General features: G+C 38.4%; 2 protein-coding genes across 2 annotated transcripts; both read left to right on the forward strand.

The window, feature by feature from the left end:
- The first annotated feature begins 314 nt into the window (after positions 1–314).
- Positions 315–9,272, forward strand: LOC121731793 (dnaJ homolog subfamily C member 16). The gene is made up of 14 exons (XM_042121419.1): positions 315–726; positions 1,785–1,961; positions 2,287–2,373; positions 2,560–2,840; positions 3,097–3,277; positions 3,404–3,605; positions 4,022–4,220; positions 4,724–4,965; positions 5,298–5,482; positions 6,098–6,229; positions 6,518–6,619; positions 7,071–7,284; positions 7,804–7,930; positions 8,202–9,272. Exons 1-14 carry the CDS (start codon positions 551–553, stop codon positions 8,300–8,302), a joined length of 2,406 nt encoding a protein of 801 aa, XP_041977353.1. The 5' UTR covers positions 315–550; the 3' UTR covers positions 8,303–9,272.
- A 12,380-nt stretch (positions 9,273–21,652) lies between these two features.
- Positions 21,653–23,344, forward strand: LOC121731584 (COA8 family protein CG14806, mitochondrial). The gene is made up of 3 exons (XM_042121076.1): positions 21,653–21,981; positions 22,121–22,320; positions 23,157–23,344. Exons 1-3 carry the CDS (start codon positions 21,700–21,702, stop codon positions 23,167–23,169), a joined length of 495 nt encoding a protein of 164 aa, XP_041977010.1. The 5' UTR covers positions 21,653–21,699; the 3' UTR covers positions 23,170–23,344.
- The last annotated feature ends 20 nt before the right edge of the window (positions 23,345–23,364 follow it).

A 23,364-nucleotide genomic window follows, 5' to 3' on the forward strand; every position in this document is an offset into this window, starting at 1 on the left:
TGGCAACATCGTAGTGTCATCCCTTTTTTCTTAGATTGATTTGAAAGGGATGACACTACGATGTTGCCACTTTTTAATTTCATGACTTTTTTGACAGACTGTACCTTAGGGCAAGGCTTAGGGCTTAAATATTGCCTTAGGGCTTAGACTCAGTAGCTTTTAAAAACTGAAACTATTGTGCCTACTGCTTACTGCTTAGTGCTTACACAATTTTTTTGGCTAGGCTGTAAAATTTTTATTTTTTGCCCTTATCAGTATTCAGTACAACAGACAACTGTCGGCTGTCAGTTCTGTCACATAAAAAAAAATGGGCTGACATTTTTCAGGATTTCAGTCTTCAGTTTTCCCAAGATTTTTACGAATTTTACAGGCATCTCGGTCTATTTTAGGACGAATGAGTGATAACAAATTCATGAAATTATTTATTCAAATTTCATACGCGTCGGCCGTGTGCTTTCGATAGTTGTTTATGATGTCGGTTTGATTTTTATTTCCATACAGCGGGCTTCTATAGTTTCGCAAAAAGCTAATAAAATTTCGATCATTTAATATGAAATGGAAGAACAATACTTGGAAAGGAAGATGGTTGTACATGCTTCTATTGTTAGCATTGATTCCGATTGTTATTGCTCAGAAGATTGGCGATCCATACAAAATACTTGGGATTCATAGAAAAGCTACTCTGGTGGAAATACGAAAAGCTTACAGGCAGCTCGCTAAAGAATGGTATGCAAAATACATTACAAATTACTCATGCACTTCTTGTTACTATAAAAATGATTCATTAATTTAGTGAATAATCAATACTAAATGGGTGTCAAACAAAATTGCTTTTTAATTTAACATGTTTTTATTAGCTTCACCTGTATTTTAAATATAAGATAACAGATGGAAAACATTAGATGTTAAGGTTGAATACGAACTGTTTGATATTATGTCCTTGGTAAGTTTATCCAGTTTCAGTATGGGAAGGTTTCAGAAAGGTAATAAAAATTTAACACTTGAAACTTATTATTCGGGACTTAACGCACTATTAACAATAAAAATTTAAAACCTCCATTGTGGGTATCACAGACACATAGTACTTACAAGACAAATAAAAGTTGATTGACCCATATAGGTATACATTATTCTTATCTGTCCTTATTAAAATGGTAATTTAGATTGTTGTAAACTATTTAATTACATTAACAATTGACAAACAACAAGGAATTTAATTATCTTATTAATATTATAAAGGGAAATATTTCTTTGCTTGTCATGAATAAGCACAAAGCTTGACTTATCTGGAATCTGGATGAAATATGGCTGAGAGAGAATAGAGCAATAAAGAAGGACACAATATTGTAAAGATACAGTAGGGCCTCCGAATCCCAATACCTCTATAATCCAAATAACCTCTCATCCCGGCACAAATCACTCCCGCAGCCGCGCCGCCGCATTCTAGTGCTGAGTTAGACATCTAAAGTACTACACATATTGTTTTTGACCACCCTATGCGCTATTCCGCCATTTTGTTATAGCTGTACATATCTTTGTTCTGTATTTGTGTGTTTTATCATGGCTTCAACATCAAAAAAGTGCCTTTAAAAATGTCTACATGCTATAATCCGAACGATGCGTCCATCCAAACAAGGTATATATTTTGGGTGTTCGGACTATCAAGGCCCTACTGTACTTGTTTATGAAGAGAAAATAATCATTTATCATTGTGGTTTTCCCTTGAGGGTACAAAATTACAAGCTATATCGAGTAGCTATTCAACAGTTTGTTGGTCATTGCAGGCACCCAGATAAAAATGAAGATCCCAATGCTGAAGCGAGATTTGTTGAGATCAAGCAGGCTTATGAGCTGCTCTCAGACACGGAGAGGCGGCAGGCCTATGACCTGTATGGCATCACCAATGAGGATGACCACATGTATAAACAGCGTCATGATTACAGCAAATATGCTCGGTTTAGGTTAGATTTGCTTTTAATTTTTAATATTTAAACTAGATGACTCTGTTAATAAGCGAATATGTATAGATTTTTATTACAAGCAAAAAGTACCTTGTTCTACTTTGCAACTAAATAATAATATAGTAACAAAATAATCTTAAATTGGACCTTTTACTTTAGTCTAAAGATGTTATATTATAGCATTACCTAATTATGTTCGAGTTATTGTTATGAAAAAAATTAAAGGATGCATTTGACAATAGTCCTTTGCCAAGAAGAGGGACACAATCAATAAATCATCAATCAAATGTATTGTTATCTGTAAGGTGTTTAATTTTTGTTTCAGCAATGATCCATTTGACTTCTTCAGTACACATTTTCGAACACAAGACCATGATATAACAGTGTTCCACAAATTGTCAGTTACTACAAGGTAGCCTCCTTTTTTCATACAATATAAGAAGTAGTTAATCTAGAAATTCTAATAATCTGTTAAAAATATCTGTTTGATAAACAAACAGATTTCAGCAACCTTTTTTTTACTATGTAGTTTTTTAACAGTTTTATATATACTTTCTTGGCTTTTTTAATTGGTCTTTAATGTTATTGTTTATTACAGACACTTTGAGAACAACATACTAGAGAAGAGTGTGCACACACCAGCTCTCGTCCTGTTCTACACGGACTGGTGCTTCGACTGTCTCCGCTCCACCACTGCGTGGCGACGGCTGGTGGAGGCGCTGCAGCCGCTCGGCATGACGCTGGCCACCGTCCATGCCGCCCACGAGTCAAACCTGGCCCGCCGTATCGGGGTCCATGGACTCCCCTGCCTCGCATTCATACTGGATAAGCAGATATACCTGTATAAGGATGGGCTAGGATCTCTGCCTAAGATTTTAGGTATGTATTATTTGAATTTGTATAAACTAGATGTTGCTTGCATATTTGTTGCGCTGAAATATATTAATCATCTAGGAACCAAAGATATTCCTTTGATGAAAAAATATTTTGTATCCTTTCCCAGAACTAAATTATAATTCATACTAAATTATACTGCAATCGGTTCAGGGTTTGAATCACGAAAGTTTAACAGTTCAGTTTGTAAAATATACTTTGTTTTTATTTAATTTATTTCTTTAAATTTCCTTTTTGATAGATTTCATAAGATGGAAGTTCCCGTACAAGATGGTGAAGAGCCTGAACGACAACAACATGGAGCCGTGGCTGAGCGACTTCGACGACAACAAGGTGAAGGCGGTGATCTTCGAGGACCGCCAGCTCATCCGCCTGCGGTACCTCGTCACTGCCTTCTACTACCGCGAGAGAGTGTCCTTCGCGTGAGTATGACTTGGCTTGTTACGCTGGCTTCTCACGGCGCGTAATATCACGAGTACGTAATATCAGTATCAGCATCAGTAGCAGCATCACTATCAGCAGCATCAGGGACAGTGTGAATGTTCCAGGTTCGTGGACGTGTCCGCACCCGACACGGTGGTGCTACGGGCGCGGTACGGCGTGTCGCGGCGGCTGGACAGCATGGTGGTGCTGAAGGAGGACCGCGCGGAGCCCGCCGCAGCCGTCGCCACCGCCGAGATACCCACGCACACCCTCAGAGACCTCATCGACGCCAACGCGCTGCTGGTGCTGCCCCGGCTGTCCTCACAGGTAATATTGTAGATCAGTGGCACTCAATCTTTTTTACATGGGCCACAAACACGTTTTGGTCTTGGTGTCGCGGGCCGCAACCAAAAATTTTTAGGGTTGAAAAAAAAAACGTTTTTCTAAATTAGCGATTTAGGAGTAGAATAAAGTTCACGACTACCACGATGACTTTCAAGTATTATTTTGCCAGTGGGCGTGAATTTAACTTCACGTGGGCCACATATAAAGTTCTGGCCGCAGGTTGAGTATAGCTGTTGTAGATCTACTCTCTTACTAATAGTAAATATAGTTAAGATTAATCTAACTATAATAATATCATTTATCCTTTTGTTCTTATTGTGTACGTTTTCCTTAAGCGTTGTGTAATAAATCAAAAAATCTTTTCCTTATCATAATATCTTATATGTTATTGTCCTCAGTCCGTCCTGGAGGCTGTGTGCCCGGTGGAGTGGCGCGCGGCGCGACGTCGGCTGTGCTGCGTGCTGGTGGCGGCGCCGGGCTCCCCCGCGCTCCCCCCGCTGCGCGCGCTCGCCCGCTCCGCCCCCGACCGCCTGAGATACGCCTACCTCTCGCAGCGAACGCAGTATGACTTCCTGCAGGCGCTCGCCAACGCCTCCGGTAAGAATATTCAATTATGCTATGATATATTTTATCCTAAAAAATTTGGTAAATACATAATATTATAATATAATACAACTTGTTTTTGACTGCAAGGCAATGGCTGTAATTATGATTGCTAAACGGTCCATAGAGTATACAATCGACGGCAATAATTGCCGAATGTGCCCTATTTACATAATCATAGTCGGATTAGTATTGGATATCATGGGCCAACAAGGAAGCATTTATAAATGACGTGTAACGTGTAATAGTGTAAAACCTGCCTAATGGTCGATATACTATGTATCACTGGCTCGTACACGCACTTAATGGACAGACTACCAACACGTCTACTCTCGCCCATGGCTCTCGTATCTCTGACGTGGTGCGAACGAGACAGTACTTGTCTGTATGAGTTTGAGAGTGAATAAACGCATACACTACAAATAGAAAATAAGTGAAGTGTACAAGTCAATATGATATAATAGCTTAATTTTATCACTAAAAATATTGTGTGGCAGGCTTAGATACCGCTTCGCTGGAGCACCGTATAGTAGTGCTGTGGCGGCGCGAGAGCACGCGCGTGCAGTACGAATGGCTGAACGAGACGTGGCCGGTGTGCGGCGCGGGGGGCGGGGCCGGGGGCGGGGCGGGCTGCGGCGAGGACGAGGCGCGGTACCAGGAGCAACTCAACGCCACGCGCCGCGCGTTAGACGCACTCGTGAGACGGCTCCTGCAGCCCTCCGCTACTGGAGCATACGAGGTACACTTATTAGTTATTACATTGTTTAGTCATTTGTACGCTCTCTTGATTTAAATGACATTATGCTTGATACCTCCGACATTGATTCGCCGTGTTCAGACGCGTCCAGACACATGGCTCCACGAGATACATTTTTGTTGTTCATAACAAATAAAATGTTAGAATAATTCAACATTTCTCGAGCTCATATTTGACATACCTTTAGGCTTCATACTATAGAGTATAGACTATTAGAAGTCTATAAGGTATCAAAGATATTCCTAATTACATACATTTACTCGAACAAACCGAACATGTAATGGCGAAAGTTTTAAACAACAAATTTGTGTCAGGCGCGCGTGGCGGAGCTGGCGGACGAGGCGGCGCGCGGCGCGGTGTGGCGCGGGCTGGCGCGCGCGGCGGAGTGGGCGGAGCGGGCGCTGGCGGCGCTGCGCACGCACCACGCCCTCTCCGCCGCCTCCGTGCTCGCTACCGTGCTGCTAGTGCTCGCTGTTGCCTACCTCATGGCGTACCTCGTGTATGTATTAGCTTCAGGCAGACTTTGTATTAAATAGCACCACAAAATTAGTGGTTTATTTCTACGGAAGAAAGTATAGGTAAAATGACACGATGATTTTTGTATCTCTTTATTGACTGTCAATAATAATAATAATAGCTCCCACACCGGTTTCGGTGACGGTGACGGGTTTCATTGAAACCAGGCCAGCTACACAGTAGTAATTATATATTGCCCAAGTATTTACGCAGTACACAAGAGCACTCTCTATTCCTTTACTCTCATAACCCAGTGTGACGGAAGACCGATACGACCGGCGAGAGATTAGGCGCAGGACCGACTTTTTACATGCCCATCCGACGCATGGATCATCTTACTTGTCAGACAATCAGGTGATCAGCCTGCATTGTCCTAAATGTTTGTTGTTGGAAATAACATGTTTCCAACGCGGGAATCGAACCCACGACCTCCGAGTCAAGTGCGCGCTCTGTACCACTAGACCACGGAGGCGTTAATATGAATATCTGTGCAGTTAACCGGAATTCTACGTAGTAGTGAAACAGTAAACGTTTCGACAACGTGTTTCGACAAACGACTAGCGTGAGTGAAATTAGAACTTGAGCTCATTATCGTCAGGCGTATCGAGGAGGAGTCTGTGCAGCGCGCGAAGGAGGAGCGACGTCGCGCGAGCGGCGGCAAGCGCGCCGACCCGCCCCCCGAGATGCGCCTGCACGAGCTGCGCGCTGAGAAGTACAACGGCCTCGTCAGGTATTGCTGCCTCACGAGCACTTTAATTATTTACGAGCGGGCCCGACGGACGTCGTCCTGTCATATCTATGAAGTTTTGAAAGCTAGGTCACTGGATGTCAGAACTAATTAAAGATTAAAGTTTACCACTTTTTCCGTACCCTCTTCTACATTATATTAATCTGTACTGTTTTGTTTCTCTGCTGTTATTTTCCTTCATAAATGTCTCAAGGGGTTCTCACGACGGCTCAGTGCGCATTAAACTTCCCTGCTTTCATATCGATCTTACCGTATTTGTATAATGTTCAGGTTGCAGAAGCCGGGCTGCCGTACTATCGTGCTGCTGGTGGACTCGCAGAGCAAGGTGCAGCTGCTCTCCAAGTTCCACAAGATCGTGTGGCCGTATCGCAAGTGAGTACCACTAAATTGCGTTGAATACACATACGATATCGTTACCTATCTCTGTCATACGTGTAGAAATATATTGCGTTCATAAATTTAAGTGGGTATGCGTTAAAATAACTCATATAATGTACGGTACCCGTACGATAACCTAATTTGAGAGCAACATAATATTTGGGTTTTAAATTTTTGCTTATTTAGCACGCATAAAGCCAATAATGTTATAAATTCGATATAATTATGTAATGATTAAAGACAATGTAAAGATTATTATTTTACTACAATGATGAAACTACTATTACTTATAACTTGACCAATGTTCATTAAATGTTTGTACGTCGAGAAAAATCGACCAAAATATTATGTGAGACACTGTAAAATTGTACCACCTTATTGTACCATATTTTTGCAAAGTAATGTTCACGCCTTATGTAAAAAAGTAAACACAATAATCTGTTAGGAACAAGACGCTAGTGTGGGCGTACCTGTGCGTGGAGCGTCACGTGTGCTGGTTCGGGCGCGTGCTGCAGGCGTGCGGCGCGGGTGCGGGGGGCGGGGCCGAGCTGCGGGTGAACGCGCGCAACGCCGTCGGCACGGTGCTCGCGCTCAACCCCCACCGCAAATACTTCTGCATCTACCACGCTAAACATCCGGAGTGCGCGAAGCCGCATAAGGTATGTTTTACTTGAATTTTTTGTTTCGCCAACTTTCGCTACTACGGTATAATGTTAATCATCGATAAAACTTTATGCTATCTCTTTCATAATTTGCATTTATAAAGGAAAAGGCTTTATGATAAATTCACATATTATAACGAAAGTGAGCCTCGACGACTGTATTCGTTGTGATTGGGCGGTGACATAATATTATGTCTATTGAATAACATAAGTCAACACTCAAGATAGATCAAAGTTAACATAACAAGTTGATTTTTGATTTGATTTGAACATTTCAAGTTTCAACTATAGATCAAATTGAAAAACTTTGTCTATGGACTCTAAAGAAAGCTTCAAATGAATACGCCTTTTTAAATTACACCTGTGCATTATACAAATGTTGGAAACATATTTTTTTTTCGAACAACACACAAACAAGAGTAACAAAAAGGGCCCATCAATCAACTTATTTATACTTACTATTACTACTAACTCATAGTTCTGTAACACTAAACTTTAAACCAATGGATTTTACAGCGTATGTCCCGCATGACGCGGTCGCTGGGCGGGCGCGCGCGCGACCCGGAGGCGGGCGCGTTCATCGGCTTCACCACCGACCCCGACTCCTCCGACGACGACTACGATCCGCCGCTGCTGTTGCAAGGTAACGCACACACATCACCACGTACGTTGCGTACATGTAGCGTACTGGTGTGTATTTATCGACAGGTATACACAGTATGTACACGCACACGCTACCTATCAGACTTCGCCCCCGACTCATCGGAGTTTATATGCCTATTGCACAGTATATATTATACAATTATTGTACGTGTATATTATGGTATTGTACGCACACTTATTAGTTACCTTTCAATATAAGATTTTGACTGATGCTCTTCATAATTATCAAAAGTAATGTTTGTCTTCCACAGAGAACCTGCTGGATGGTCTGGAGAACTGGCTGGACCGGCTGTTCGAGGGCAGCACGCACCGCTACTACGTCAACTACTGGCCCGACATGACCACCAAGTGAACGTATACGCCCTCCGCCCGCCGCCCGTCGCCCGCCGGACGATTGCAGTCTCAATGGAAAATGTTGCGTTGGATTCGATATAAGGCGGTTTAAAATTTTCTAACTAACCTCTCAATAATGGTCTAAACATAAACGATATCGTTAGGACGCTGAACACGTTGAAATTCGTACACTGATATAGATCAAATCAGATCAGTGTCACTTTCACTCGCACACGAAAATATAGCTTAAACCTACCTAGGCAAATTAAATTCTACGTACTCCGTGACCCAACTAAAGCGATGGCAGAAGGCCTTTAGCGAGTTTCCATTGAGACTGCAAGCAGATTCGGGCGCGATTCCCTGATCAAGCGTTTTGTTTATAATGCCGTGGACTACTTCGTCGCGTCTCTAATGTGACACATTTTTGTCCGTTAAAGATAGGACTTGTACCCAAGCGAATATACTGCCCTAAAATATTTACCCCTTACTGATAAAAATATTTATGCAATAGATATGTTATACAATGTATTATCCTTGTCAGATATATTAAAAAATCGAAATACAAAGAAATCATCGTGTGGCTTATTGATCGTGTAACTGTTTTTATTAGTAAGAGGGATTATGTATTGCTAAGTTTGACCACTCGTAGATTTTCATTCGCTCTCTCGCTTTGTAAAATTGCAAGGATAGCCGGAATTCTGTCCAGATGATGCAATTTACGTGTGTAGAACGATCAAACTGGGACTTGGGAGCGATACCGCACGTAAATCGCATCATCTAGACAACGCGTAAAACCAAACATTTGAATTCTCGTAAGTTTTTGTCAGACCGTTATCGTTTTAAAAATCGTCTATGCCGCGTTTCTCATACCTCCGATGTCGCTTCAATCTAAGACTTGGTTCACACGGCACAATCCTGCACGTTTTTTGCAGCATCTTTTCTTAACATTCATACATCGATTGTACTGCAACAAATCGTGCAGTACAATCAATGTGTTCTATATACATTGTATGCGCCACTGTTTATTCGTTAAGACGTATACTGCAAGAAAACGTGCAGGATTGTGCCGTGTGAACCTAACCTTATGGCGCATTTTCACTGGTCGGTAGAGCCCGCATGCGGGGTGCGGGAGATTTCTGAAACGCATGCCACGACAACGCAATGAAAACTCCCCATTAGTTGTCATAGACTTCCCGTATACTATATACCGTACGAGTTAACGACTAAAGAAAATGCGCCCTTAGGCTGACTCACTCACGAGTCACGATTGCGATCGAAGTGACATACGAGATACGGGAATCGGGCCCCTGGGTTAAAAGTTTTTGGCTGCATATTTTAATTATTAAAATGTAGGCGAGCCATTAGAAATAGCTAGGAAATTATGTTTTATATTTCGAAAGGTTGCTTATGGTTTCATATGGTGAAATATCACATATTATGTGATTGATTCGTTATATAAGCATAAATCATGTGAAGTGTGACCAAATGTCAGTGTTATGATAATGGTTGTTTACTTTCTATTCCGCTAGTGAATTATAAGCACTAGTTAGTTTCTCTCTCTGTTTTCCATACTTATCTCTTTCTCTCTCTCTTTGTTTACTTACCAATGTAGTGCACTTCGCAGTTCGCACGCAGTTGCCATAATGAGGCGAGAGCCGTCGCTTGTAGTTTATAGGTAGCTAGTTAAGGTGCAAAATACTAACGTACGCAACACTTCGGGACAATTGTATAATATATTCTACAGTTTTTACACGACACTTTAGTTTAGCGAAATGAATTTCGTCCCCAAACTTTTGTGGAATAAATAAATGGTCCAAATAGGTTTTTTGATGTCGATTTGAACTCGTAGTTTTTTTCAACTTTCTCTGTACTGTAGGATCGACCTGTATATGAGGTTCTATAGTTTTACTAATGATTTTCCTCTTATACTATTAGTGACTTTAAACCTTCTAGAAATACGTGGTGCTAATGACATTATCTTCTCTGTAACTCACATAGCGAATATTCACGACATGTTTTCAAATTCGAGTGTAGGTTAATGTGTCCGCTCGCGGTACGCACCGCGCCGCACGCCGCGACGAACACGCCCGCCAGTCACCACTCACTCTAGTCTCTCTCACTTGTACGATGTAATCTAATGGTAACGACACCCTTTTGAAATTCCAGTAGTGCCTATAATATCAACAATAATAGGATAATACGGTAGGTGTAACTTTGAGGAGGGTATTGAAAATCATATTTTGCACACTTTATTGTAAAGCTTCTCGCCCGGTTTGACCTCCACCGAATATATTTAAGTCACTTTTTGAACGTTTATCTCTCGCTCTGATTTCATTTGAGCTCTCTTCGTGTTTTGTTGTGAAATATTATTTCGTATATTGAGTATACAGCCTTAGCTTAGCTGTATATTGTACATGATGCCCTAGACTAGGTAGCTAAGGGTCCGTTCACACAGTATTGGTTAGTATTAGCCGTGACCGTTCGTTGGTCGCATGTTACATTATGTGCTAGTCAATGTTACCAAATATTTACTTTTATTGTGCGGCTGTTGCTTTGAGGCCACCCTCTTATGTCAAGACAAGGCAAGGTGGCATGTGGACGCACCTAATCGCCTTCTACGAATAAAACGCATTCACTAGTGCAATTCGACGCGGCCAGGTGTACGTGTACCTATTTGGCTCTATATTGTTAAAGAGGGTAAACCAGCAACATTTTGGTAGGTTAATATAGGTTATATTGTTAAGGACTTTTATGCGCCCCTGATGAGCCATCATTGAATATTACATATAAATCGATAATAATTTGAAACAAAATGATTTTAATAACTGAATTGTTTAAGACGGAACATGGGGCTGCTTGTTGTTAAATTATTTATAATTTTCATGTTTCTGTAAATATTACTTTACGGTTAATTCTAGAATGTTACTGTCGATGTTACTGCATGCTTATTTATAACATGTACTTTATTTATTACACATGGTGTTGTATTGTCCCTTGGTAAATCTGTTTATAGATTATTTTTATTATTCATATGCATATTATACTTACTTTAATTATTACTTATATTAGATTCGAAAGCCAAACAACTCTGAACCAAGAATTTTGCTGACTGCAAGTTCAGAACTCACTACAAATTAGACTCGTGTAAAAATTATCGTCTTTTGCAATAATAATTATAACATTCAAGCCTAGAGGCTTAACATAGGATGTTATAACCTACACTCTGTTTTGCGTGGATGTGAAAATAAGTTCACATTTCTATGAGTTGTAATGCATTTGATACGAAATATCAACTGTTTGTCTCGCACATGCAGTTTCTATATTGCAGATGTTTTTAACTTGTAGAGCTATTAGACACTGTCGAGTGACAATAATTATGTCGAAATAAATTACATGGATAACTATATAATATTATCTACATTTTATCATGTCCTCTGTACTCCTCCACCCTGGGACCGGACATGCTGCTTACATGCAGCATGTCCGGCCAATTTTCATTGCAGGACATATTGTGGTAAAATAGGTCTTCCATGACTAACACCCTTATTAATAAAAAAATATTGACATACAGAAAACTATACATGGTTTGCTGTCCTTTGTTTGATGCATGAGAATATTTTATAAGACAAAGGCAGCAAACTATCTATTATATATATATTTATCTGTTATATTATTATTTTTCTTAATAAGAGGTGTGTTCAGCCTTTTTTAATAAGTTTTAATTACAATTGTAAACAAAAACCGACTTATTAACAGTGTGTAATAGCTTCTACTATTGTCTTGTGTTATTAATTGTTATTATGTGTTGCCTGTTATCTTGTCTACTATAATATTATGTTCTCTATGATTAAACATGTAAGTACCTAATCAATTTAAATGTATATGGGATGTTATGAATTCTTCTATACAATACTAATGGTTATTGTTATTTTTACTTTAATATGCTAAATCCAATCTATTATATCATATTCCAGTATCAATTTGTACAATAAACTATTGAAATATATTGTGTTTTTTATTTTGTCTCATAAGTTAATCAAAAAATCTCTTCTTCAGAGCCCTGAGGTTATTATAGTATACAAAATTTAATACGTAAAAAATATATATATAAGATTAGATACCTTGTTTACATAATGTGAAATTTGTTTTTGCAATTTCAATAGATCAAAAAACCTATTTACAACAGAATACTTACTAAAGAAAGACAAAAATCCTTATTATTTTTTATTACATTACGATATTTTTGTACAACATAAAACATAAACAATGTCTAAATAATAATTTATCTAGGGCCAGTTAAGTCACACTCATGATTTTCCGCTGCTCAGAACTGCAACAAACATGAATAGTATTAAAAATTAATAACAATAACTGTACTCATTAGGAACACTTTTCCTGATCTTTTTATATTGAGTTTTTAAGGCTTTCAATATATTATTTATAATTTTTAATACCATAAAAATAATATTTAGTACATAAAAATTTTAAATTAAATGGTATATTTTTACATATTTAGTGTAATTTAGCTTAAGCTATTATTGTTATTTTCTACCCTTTTGGTAAAAGGTGGCCCCGTGCGAGTTTCTTACGCCGGTTCTTCTTGGCGGGGTAGTTCCCGAACCGGTGGTAGGCCTCCTGTAGACACGACGTTCTATAAGTGTTAACTTTGTTAACCTACATAGAAATAAATATTTTTCATTTTATTTCATTTCATTAAACTTTATTTGGAAAACCTACACTTAGGACGGATTCGACCAAACTGGAGTAAAATTTTACTCGAGTATAACTGTCTCCTAATCTAAGAGTAAGCTGGTTTTGCGGTTTTCTAACTTCTAATCCAAGAATGAGGTAATTACACGGGAGTAAATATTTACGTATGTAGCCGTAGGGATGTGACGACCCCACCGCCCGCCTGATGGTAGTTCTGTCTCACAATAATTAGTGTGGGATAGATCTAACATCAAGCGCAGTTAGTCGACCGAAGGATGACGGTAAAACCATCAACGATAGGGTCAGTGAAGAAATCCATGGTCATCAATGGGCTGCAGCATTGATGGTTTGATTCATTGGCCCCCTGTCAGATTGCCAATCCGCGTGCTCCGCGTGGCAATTATGAGCAAATGCCTCTTATGAAACACACCAGAAAAAGATGGCCCTAGTTCCCGGTAGCGGTACTATTCCTGGCCACGGTAGCGGCCATGGTAACGGCACTGCGAGGGGTGCTAAGAATCTCCGGGCTACGGATCGCTACCACCAACTGGACCTGGCGACGTACAACGGACGAACGCTTAGACTCGAAGACCACCTAGTCGAACTGGAGGTAGAATTGGAAAAAATCCGTTGGCACGTATTAGGGTTGTGCGAGGTCCGAAGACAAGGGGAAGACACCATGACTCTGCCATCGGGTCACCTTTTCTCCTTCCGAGAGGGAGATCATACATCCCGGGGCGGCGTGGGATTCCTCGTCAACAAATCTCTCGTTGACAACGTTTTCGAGATCTCGAGTGTGTCGGAGAGGGTAGCGTACCTTGTTTTGAGACTCACCGATAGGTATTCTCTCAAGATAGTACAAGTGTACGCACCAACCTCGACACATTCCGATGACGAAGTGGAGACCATGTACGAAGACATCTCCAAGGTCTTAAATACCACCCCTAAGACCCACTTCAATGTTGTCATGGGAGATTTTAACTCCAAAGTAGGAGTACGAGCTAGCGGCGAATCTTGCTTGGGACATCACGGTGTTGGGATTCGAAACCGCAGGGGGCAAATGCTGGTCAACTTTCTCGAAAAAGAGGGGCTCTTCTTGATGAATTCCTTCTTCAAAAAGAAGCCCTAAAGAAAGTGGACATGGCGAAGCCCTGACTCTGTGGTAAGGAACGAGATAGATTTCATCATTACGGATCGGAAGTATATATTTAGGGATGTCTCTGTGATCAATAGGTTCAATACCGGTAGCGATCACCGACTACTGCGAGGATCCTTGAGTGTATGCTTCAAACTCGAAAGAGCCCATATGCTGAGGTCTACTCTCCGACCCAACTCCCAACAATCCGTCGCTGACACCCAGAAATTTCAGTTACAACTGAGAAATAGGTTCGACGCTCTTAACATCTCGGAAACTACTATGGAAGTTGACGAGGCTTTAAATGCAATTGTGGAGAGCATACGAGTCGAAGGTGAAAGGTTTTGCAGGCCCAAGCATGCGAGCAGGAAATCCAAACTTTCGAATGAGACACTCAAACTTATGAGGGAACGGAGGGAAAACACGGACTCGGGTTCGTCAGATGTAAAACTTCTCTCGAGGCGAATACGGAAACTTATACGTAGAGATCTTCGCCGCTCGAATACGCTGGAAATCACGGAAGCGATTGAGCGGAATAGAGGGTCTAAAGTTTTCGTAAGGCGCCTCGGGAGGAGTCATCTGACGAAGGTGAAGAATAGCTGTGGCCAAATCGTTTCCTCACGAGGGGGGGTTCTGTCCGAGATCGAGGATTTCTATAGCCGCTTGTATGCTTCACATGCTTCGCAACCTGATCCTCGTGATGACGACCCGCGTGCCAAACTCACCCGGCAGCTTCCTGACGTCAGTATAGGCGAAATCGGATTGGCTCTGAAACAACTTAAAGGAGGAAAGGCCCCGGGGAGGGACGGAATTACGATCGAACTTCTCAGAGCGGGAGGCGAACCCGTCTTGAGACAGCTTCGTAAAGTCTTTAATTTTGTCCTTCAACGGGGAGTTTCCCCCGAAGAATAGCTTAAAAGCGAGGTGGTTCTCTTTTTTAAGAAGGGCGATAACACCCTTCTTAAAAATTATAGACCCATCTCGCTTTTGAGTCACATATATAAGTTGTTTTCTAGGATCATTACGAATCGCCTATCCAATAAACTTGACGAATGCCAGCCACCGGAGCAGGCTGGGTTTCGCAGAGGCTTTAGCACCATAGATCATATTCACACCTTAAGGCAAGTTGTACAAAAGTCACATGAGTACAGGCAGCCATTGTGCCTTGCCTTTGTGGACTATGAGAAGGCTTTTGACTCTGTTGAGACCTAGGCTGTTCTGGAAGCCCTGCAACGATGTCAAGTCGATTGGCGTTATGTCGAAGTTTTGAAAGGTCTATATAATGCCGCGTCTATGTCCGTCCGAGTACAGGGGGCCACAACAAGGCCAATCTATTTGCATCGAGGAGTGAGACAGGGGGATATTATTTCCCCGAAACTTCACAAATGCGTTAGAGGACGCCTTCAAGACCCTAAACTGGAAAGGACGTGGCATAAACGTTAATGGCAAGTACCTCTCACACCTTCGTTTCGCTGACGATATCGTCATATTGGCAGAATCGTTGGAGGACTTGCAGGAAATGTTGAACGACCTAAATGAATCTTCCCGGCGGATCGGTCTCGGGATGAACTTGGACAAGACGAAAGTCATGTTCAACGAACATGTTCTCCCGAGACCGGTTGCAGTTAACGGTGTCTCTCTCGAAGTCGTAACGGAATATATCTATTTGGGGCACATACTGCAGGTAGGTAGACATAACTTCGAGAGAGAAACCGATAGGAGGATACAGTTGGGTTGGGCAGCATTCAGGAAGCTAAGCCACATTCTCACGTCGCATATTCCGCAGAGTTTGAAGACGAAAGTCTTCGATCAATGCGTGCTTCCCGTTATGACCTACGGGGCGGAAACCTGGCCTTTTACAGCAGGGCTAGCTCGTAAGTTTTCCGTCGCTCAGCGTGCTATGGAACGTGCTATGCTCGGAGTTTCTTTGGTGGATAAGCTTCGAAATGAAACAATTCGTCAAAGAACTAAAGTCACCGACATAGTGCAGAGAAAAGTCAGTCGGTGGCATTGTGAACTATATTGACATTTTATTTCATACTCTTTGAGTAACTTGGTAAAATGCAAACGATAATATCCTAGAGTAAATTAAAGGAGTAAAATTATTATCATGATAGTTATACTCGTGTAACTTCAAGTTTGGTCAGATCGGGCCTAAAACAAATAACATTTATAAGTAACTAGGTTATAAAATCAATGTAAATCAATGAATCTTGAAGATCAGTGTGCAAGAATTATTACAATATTCTAGGCTGCACTAGTATCGCTTAATAGCCTTATTTACTATAGTTAAATAGTAAATACATAACATTCCAAAAACAAATTGTTACCTGGTAGCTGCTGTTTTCCAAGATTTTCTATGCAGTATGCTTTTTGGAGTTTAATGAGTTTTCACAGTTGGCATATGCAAGTCCAATACCGATACCCATGCCCGCTATGACTGGCCACCTCCGCCTCCCCAGAAACAACAATGAAGCTAGCCCTCCTACTAATATTCCCCCACCTAGAATTACAAATGTTAATAATCTGTATTGCTATGTAAGGACAAATTGTAATACTATTTGGAGCTAAAAACCTAATACAAAGTCATATTTTGGCTTGTTAAAACAAGTTGAGGTTATAATTATTATAAATGTATTTGTTTGTAATCTGAATAGTTGATACAATAAATTTCAATTTTTAAAACATTTTAAATAATGTGTTTATATTAGTACAATTTAATATATATTACAAATTAATTATTGAAAGGCCTATTTACCTACCAGTTTTTATAATTCCATCGGTAACACACATATCAATTTTTGCTGAATATTCATCTTCAATTTCTTTTTTTGCCTTCGCCATTTTAAAGTAATATATTTCCTTTGTCAAGAAATATACAATTATAGTGACGATTTATAAATGCACACGCTAAAAATAAGGGAAAAATTATTTCAAAATTCTTTTACATAATTCTCAGTTCTTTTTGTCATTTTTGGTTTTGACTTTTGACATACCTACTGTCTGCTGTCATGTCCATGTCATTTTTTTTTTCCATATAATGGCACTTCGGCAATAACCATGGCCAGTGTCGAGTATAATATTATGGCGGGAAAACAATATTCTTTATACAATTTTTTCTATATTATCGTCAGGTCAGTCAGGTCTAAAGTCTAGTCAAAGTCTAAGTATAAAGTCAATACAGTCAAGAAGTCAAGTCGGTCGATTCAGTAAAGTGATAGGACGCTTTATTGAAACTTTTGATGGAGTTTTGGAGGGAACACAAAAGAGCACGTTTCTGGTTATTTCATCACTTTCCCACACTTGTGCACGATAACGAATATTTAATGGTTAATATCCTACCAATATTACACATTAAAAACCCAGATAACACAATTTTAGGAAAATAATATAAAAACGCAACATCACTCTTTCACATTCTTCCAAAAACCATGTCCATGTCATGTCAATTGACGTTATTTTTTATTCACGTAAGTTATTGACTAAAGTCAACTAATGAGGCATTTTCCTATTTTTTAAATTTGATTGTCAAACAGTTTCCATTTTAGTAACTAGATGGCGTATGGGTAGATAACTTTTTTTTTTTGTTAATGAAATAAGGGGGCAAACGAGCAAACGGGTCACCTGATGGAAAGCAACATCTTTACGACAGTATATATTATGTCTATGTGTCGTATAGACCACCTGACAACCCGAAAATGCATGACCATTTTTGATCTGTCAATGTGTGCGTGTGCTAGTGATGTATATTTTACTACCGATAGTATAGTATTTCGCTATCGATAGTTTAGACCGTTCGAGTTATTTTACCTGAGTTTCTATAAGAAATAAATAATATGCAACTTTGACAGATTTTTTATTTCAAATTAGGTATCATAAATTTTAATTGGCAAAAAAGGTGACGATTGAAAAGTAGATACACATTTTCGTTTGGAATGATTTTTCAATCGTCATTCGTCAGATATGTTATGACTTATGACATGAGGTTCATAAAGGGGTAAATAATATACACATAACACATTATAAAGTTACTTATTTATTACTCAGGTAAAATCTATCTGGTAAATCAGCCCTTACATTGCTGCATTAAAAGTTAACAACACACATAGTATATTATATTTTATTCTTAAAGTAAATACATATCATAAAATATCATAATACTTTTGGGAGTGCCTCCGCTGCCGGCGCCGGCTCCCAAAAATATCAGTAATGGGAACTACGGTAAGTATACTGCCGGCAGCCGAGATATAAAACAACGACTGCCGGCGCTGGCACTCAAAATGGGAGCCGGTGATAATGCGTAAAGCGTTAGGTTCCAGTGCCGATACACAAATTTTAAAAAGAAATAATATTTATTATCTCAATTTATATATTCGACTTTACCGACTTCCAAAGGTGAAGGTTTGGTACCTATTTGTTCGACTATGCATATTTTAGTTTTTTGTGATGCATTTTCTTAGCTTAGCTTTACCTTAGCTATCTTTTTTCAGCTACCAAAAAGTAAGATTTTGCACCACAGCTACAGTTATAAACTCCGTGATATACTTCCGAAGGTACTGAACAGAACTTCAGATTCCTTATGCATGTTAGAGAGTTTCAGCGTTGTTTAAAGAAGCAAAAATATTGTATTTAAATGCTACTATGTAGATCACATTTATCAGCATCTTCATCATCACCACCATTAACCCATCCAAGATTCAAGCTCAAGCCTCATACGAGCACCGCGACAACAATAGAATACAATAGCATTTCCGAGAATCCCCGATCGCAGGATTCAAATAATTATGCATCCTCACAATTATTATGACCTTATTATTTGTATTTTTCATAGTCATTTAGCTCAAGTCTGATGTTTTTGATCATTATTCTGTTTCACAAGCAATGTTTGCTGAATAGGCGCCAGCAGCCTATTCGGCAAACATCGCGTGACTTCGGCAAACTTCGGAGTTCGGAAAACGGCGCCGGCAGCCATTTCGGCAACCAGCGCTGGCAGCGAAGGCACTCCCTAATACTTTTTATTATAATTATTTTTAACCGACTTCCAAAAAGGAGGAGGTTAGACGTTCGGCTGTGGATAAATTTTTTATGAATGTTCAACGATTACTCCGCCGTTTGTGAACCGATTTGAAGGTAAAGACAATAGTAATATTATACTTAAATGAACTAAAAAGTATTAAATAATCCTTATTCTGTACTGTATTTCTGTTCTCAATCTTCATAATTTTGAAGTCGGTACCAGTCCTATTAATAAGTATAATATAAGTTGCAGTTATACCTATTCTGTCAGAGAACTGTCCATTATATTATTGAAAGCTGCATTCAATGAGTATTCAAGTGACTGATCTGTGAAACCTTGATTTTATACTAGGTATGTCAAAAGATAATTATTACTTAAAAATAATCGTTAAAATAAGATAATATGTCCTTTTTAAGGTGATAAATATAAAGGTAAATGATTTTTATTTTAGTTTTATGTTATTGTAAAATATCGATAAGCGTATCGATAAATTTGATTCAAGCACTAGCGTATATGTAAAAAATTTTAATGAAAAATTTTTCTTCAAAATTTGTGTAATATAAGAACAAAAGTAACTTTAGTTACGCAAAATATGAAAGTAAAAGGGAGGATTCACAATATTTTATTTGAAATTGAGAGCTAAAGACAGAATATTACCAAAAATAAACACATCGTAGCAATTGGGACATGAACATTAATTACCTGTGAAATGTATATTTTTCCGGATTATTCCTATGATTTACACTGCAATCAAGTACAGAACAAGTAACCATTTTTAAATATAATAATATTTATTAAAAATAACAAACAAATTGAACAATATATTGGAAATACCGAAAGGGCATAAAAACGATTGACGACTTTTGGCGAGCTGTCAAATAAAAGTTTTTACAATTATTTTCATTAGACTGCCTCTCTTTTTTCATCTTGTTATAATTCCATAGAGTATTTTCTTCTCTCTCGCACTCTTTGTTGGTCTACGCATTATAAATTTATGGATAAAATACATAAAATGGGCTGTCTGACACTGAAATAATTGTTCAAATTGGCCCAGCAGTTCCTGAGCGTTCAAACAAACAAACTCAAAGCTTTATAATATTATATGATGAGATTATATAAGATTCTAATCATACAGAACACTTGTTCAGCTTTAATACGATACACTGTAGCACTACTTTGATAATATTAGAAATTAAATTAGAAAATACAATACAACAAAGTTTTCGTTAGAAGCTTATCTTCAGTTTTTCGTAGTGCTAACTGGTAAAAATAAATGGATTATAGATAGGTACTGTTAATAAATAACGGAGAGGAAGTCTGTAATCTTTAATACAAATATGTAGCGTTTGTATTATTCAATTTAATATTTTTGTCCTAATGGTCGACATTATCTGAATCTGGAAACATTTCATCGATAATAGAAAAGACAGTTGTACATCACTAGTATTAGTTCCAAATATTCCCACTACTGCTATCAGCGCCAATATGGCGATATGATGGCGACTTTCAAACGTCATTTTTACGTCAAATTTAGTTCCTATCCCTAATAATGGGGGTGCTGATTCCGCTTCAAATAGGCACAAAAAATAGCTGTCATTTGAAAGGGTATCATCAGTCCAGCGTACTTGTATAATGGAGGTAAGTGTTAGCAACACACTTCGCTTTAAGCTCGCAAAATTGTAACTCACCTACAATAAACGGTGACGGTAAATCAGTCTTTAAATAATTCCTATTACCTCCACACTGGTAGGTAAACCTTGTTGCTTCACCAGATTAACACTCTGATTTTGGAAATCCACGAAACTGTCATTAAAGAAGAAGAAGGCTTTAAATGAACATGGGTGTCGTTGACGGAAGCGCTGCTGGTAGAGGGGAACTGTCAAACACATCTCAAAAATGACGTTTTTGTATGATAGAAGCATTTAGTTCCTTTTCTCGCCACGTTCATACTTCATACCTTGTCCAATCCAAGTCCAATCTGGACAATCTGGTACACCGTACACTTTCATTCTGTTGCGTTTAATAAAATGTTAGCCACTAACAATGTCAAATGTGGGTTTTTGGAAGAATGTGAAAGAGTGATGTTGTGTTTTTATATTATTTTCCTAAAATTGTGTTATCTGGCTTTTTAATGTGTAATATTGGTAGGATATTAACCATTAAATATTCGTTATCGTGCACAAGTGTAGGAAAGTGATATAATAACCAGAAACGTGCTCTTTTGTGTTCCCTCCAAAACTCCATCAAAAGTTTCAGTAAAGCGTCCTACCACTTTACTGAATCGACCTACTTGACTTCTTGACTGTATTGACTTTATGCTTAGATTTTGACTAGACTTTAGACCTGACTGACCTGACGATACTATAGAAAAAATTATATAAAGAATATTGTTTTCCCGCCATATTAATTATACTCGACACTGGCCATGGTTATAGCCGAAGTGCCATTATATGAAAAAAAAAAATGTCAAATGTGACACTTGACAGACGACAGTAAACATCAGTTTTGATTATTTAGGTACAATGGGGATGTGAAATTATTTAGAATCTTAAAAATGTTTACTAAAAGTATTTTGAAAAACAATTATTTGAATTTAAGATTAATATTACGAACACAAAGTACCATACCAGACCAAAAAAGTGTGCAGCCACCCCAGCCACACAATATATCCAGTGACATGATCGGGCCTCCGGATCCCGTTTCTAACTTAAGAAGAATTGTGTTTAAAAAGCCAGAAAATGAAACTACGCTTGAAAAGAAATATAGAGAATTAAGAATAGAAGTGCAAGAATGGAACCAAAACTTTTGGACGCAGCATAATTCAAGGTTTTTCAAGGCAAGTATTTTATGTAACGGTGTAACCTAACCAGTAACCACTCTTCAATTGTCTTCAAAGTTGTTCTGTGCTGGATATTATATTAAAAATTAGTTCAAATTAAACCGCGTATCATAAAATATTTTGTACGTCTTTCCAGGAACGTGAAGATTATTTGAAGAAAAATCTTCCAGAAGGGAAAACAAATCTTACTGCTGATGAAATGAGTGTTTTTTATAAAGCCTTCTTGGACAAAAACTGGAAAGCTCACCTGGATTACAATAAAGAGTGGTATAAGAAAAATGTGACATTGTTGGGTCTAGCCATTCAAGTTAAAATACAAAGGCTTCTGGGAATGAAGTAATAGGTTTATTTGTTTATTTAATATAAGAACTAGCTGTTTGACCGAGCTTTGCTCGGTATCCAATGAAAATGACATTTTCTAGAAATGATGCCTAGCTAGATCGATTTATCGCCCCCGAAACGCCCTATAGGTATACTAAATTTCATGAAAATCATTGGAGCCGATTCCGAGATTCCAATTATATATATACAAGAATTGCTCGTTTAAAAATATAAGATAATTTAACTGCACTTTGTATTGAGACTACTGGCATGAAAAAAATTTAAAAGACAGCTAATGTCAATAACTTAGAAATCTTTAATTTTTTTTGGTCATAAAATTGCTGGATAAATAATGTATTTAAAAAGTTAATTGTTTTGTATTTTATACAATTTCTTCAGTTAATAATATTCTATTTGGACATGTATATTGCACTGAAATGGCTGGTAACATTAAATTTTCTCTTGTGGCTAGGATTATGCTTTGCCAATTATTTTCTTAATTATTACAACAATGATAGAAATAATGAGAAACTAGCAGGTAAAAATCTCGTTTCAATGTTTTAATTTGATAATTGTTAATTCATCAAGCCCCATATTATGGTCACCAGTGACCAAGACACAATAGATATTCTATTGTGTCTTGTTTTTCCACGATCTACGGGATATTGTATACCAACACTGAATACTTTAGAAAACAATGTAGAAACAACTTTCTGCTTGTTCAGTTTCACTGTGAATTGACACTGGAAATTGTTTAATTCTTGGTTACTTGTAAATTGTAATATTATATTGTTTTTGAGCTGTGAGTATGTTAAATTAATAAACATATTATTTTATCTGTTAAATTTCAGAGTTTCACTGTAACACAAAATCTGTAAATGAACAATCAAGGTTTTTGTGGTTTATTGGAGAAGTTAATGTGTTTGGAATTATGATGTATACACTACAAATTTTGCTTTTTGGTATTGGTATTCTAGTGTGGAGAAGTAGGATATATTGGCAACATAAAATTAAATTACACATTGTCTCTATCTTGAAATATTTTTCTTATAAATATGC

The sequence above is a fragment of the Aricia agestis genome, chromosome 11, assembly GCF_905147365.1.
Source record: "Aricia agestis chromosome 11, ilAriAges1.1, whole genome shotgun sequence".
NCBI classification, from domain to species: Eukaryota; Metazoa; Arthropoda; class Insecta; order Lepidoptera; family Lycaenidae; genus Aricia; species Aricia agestis.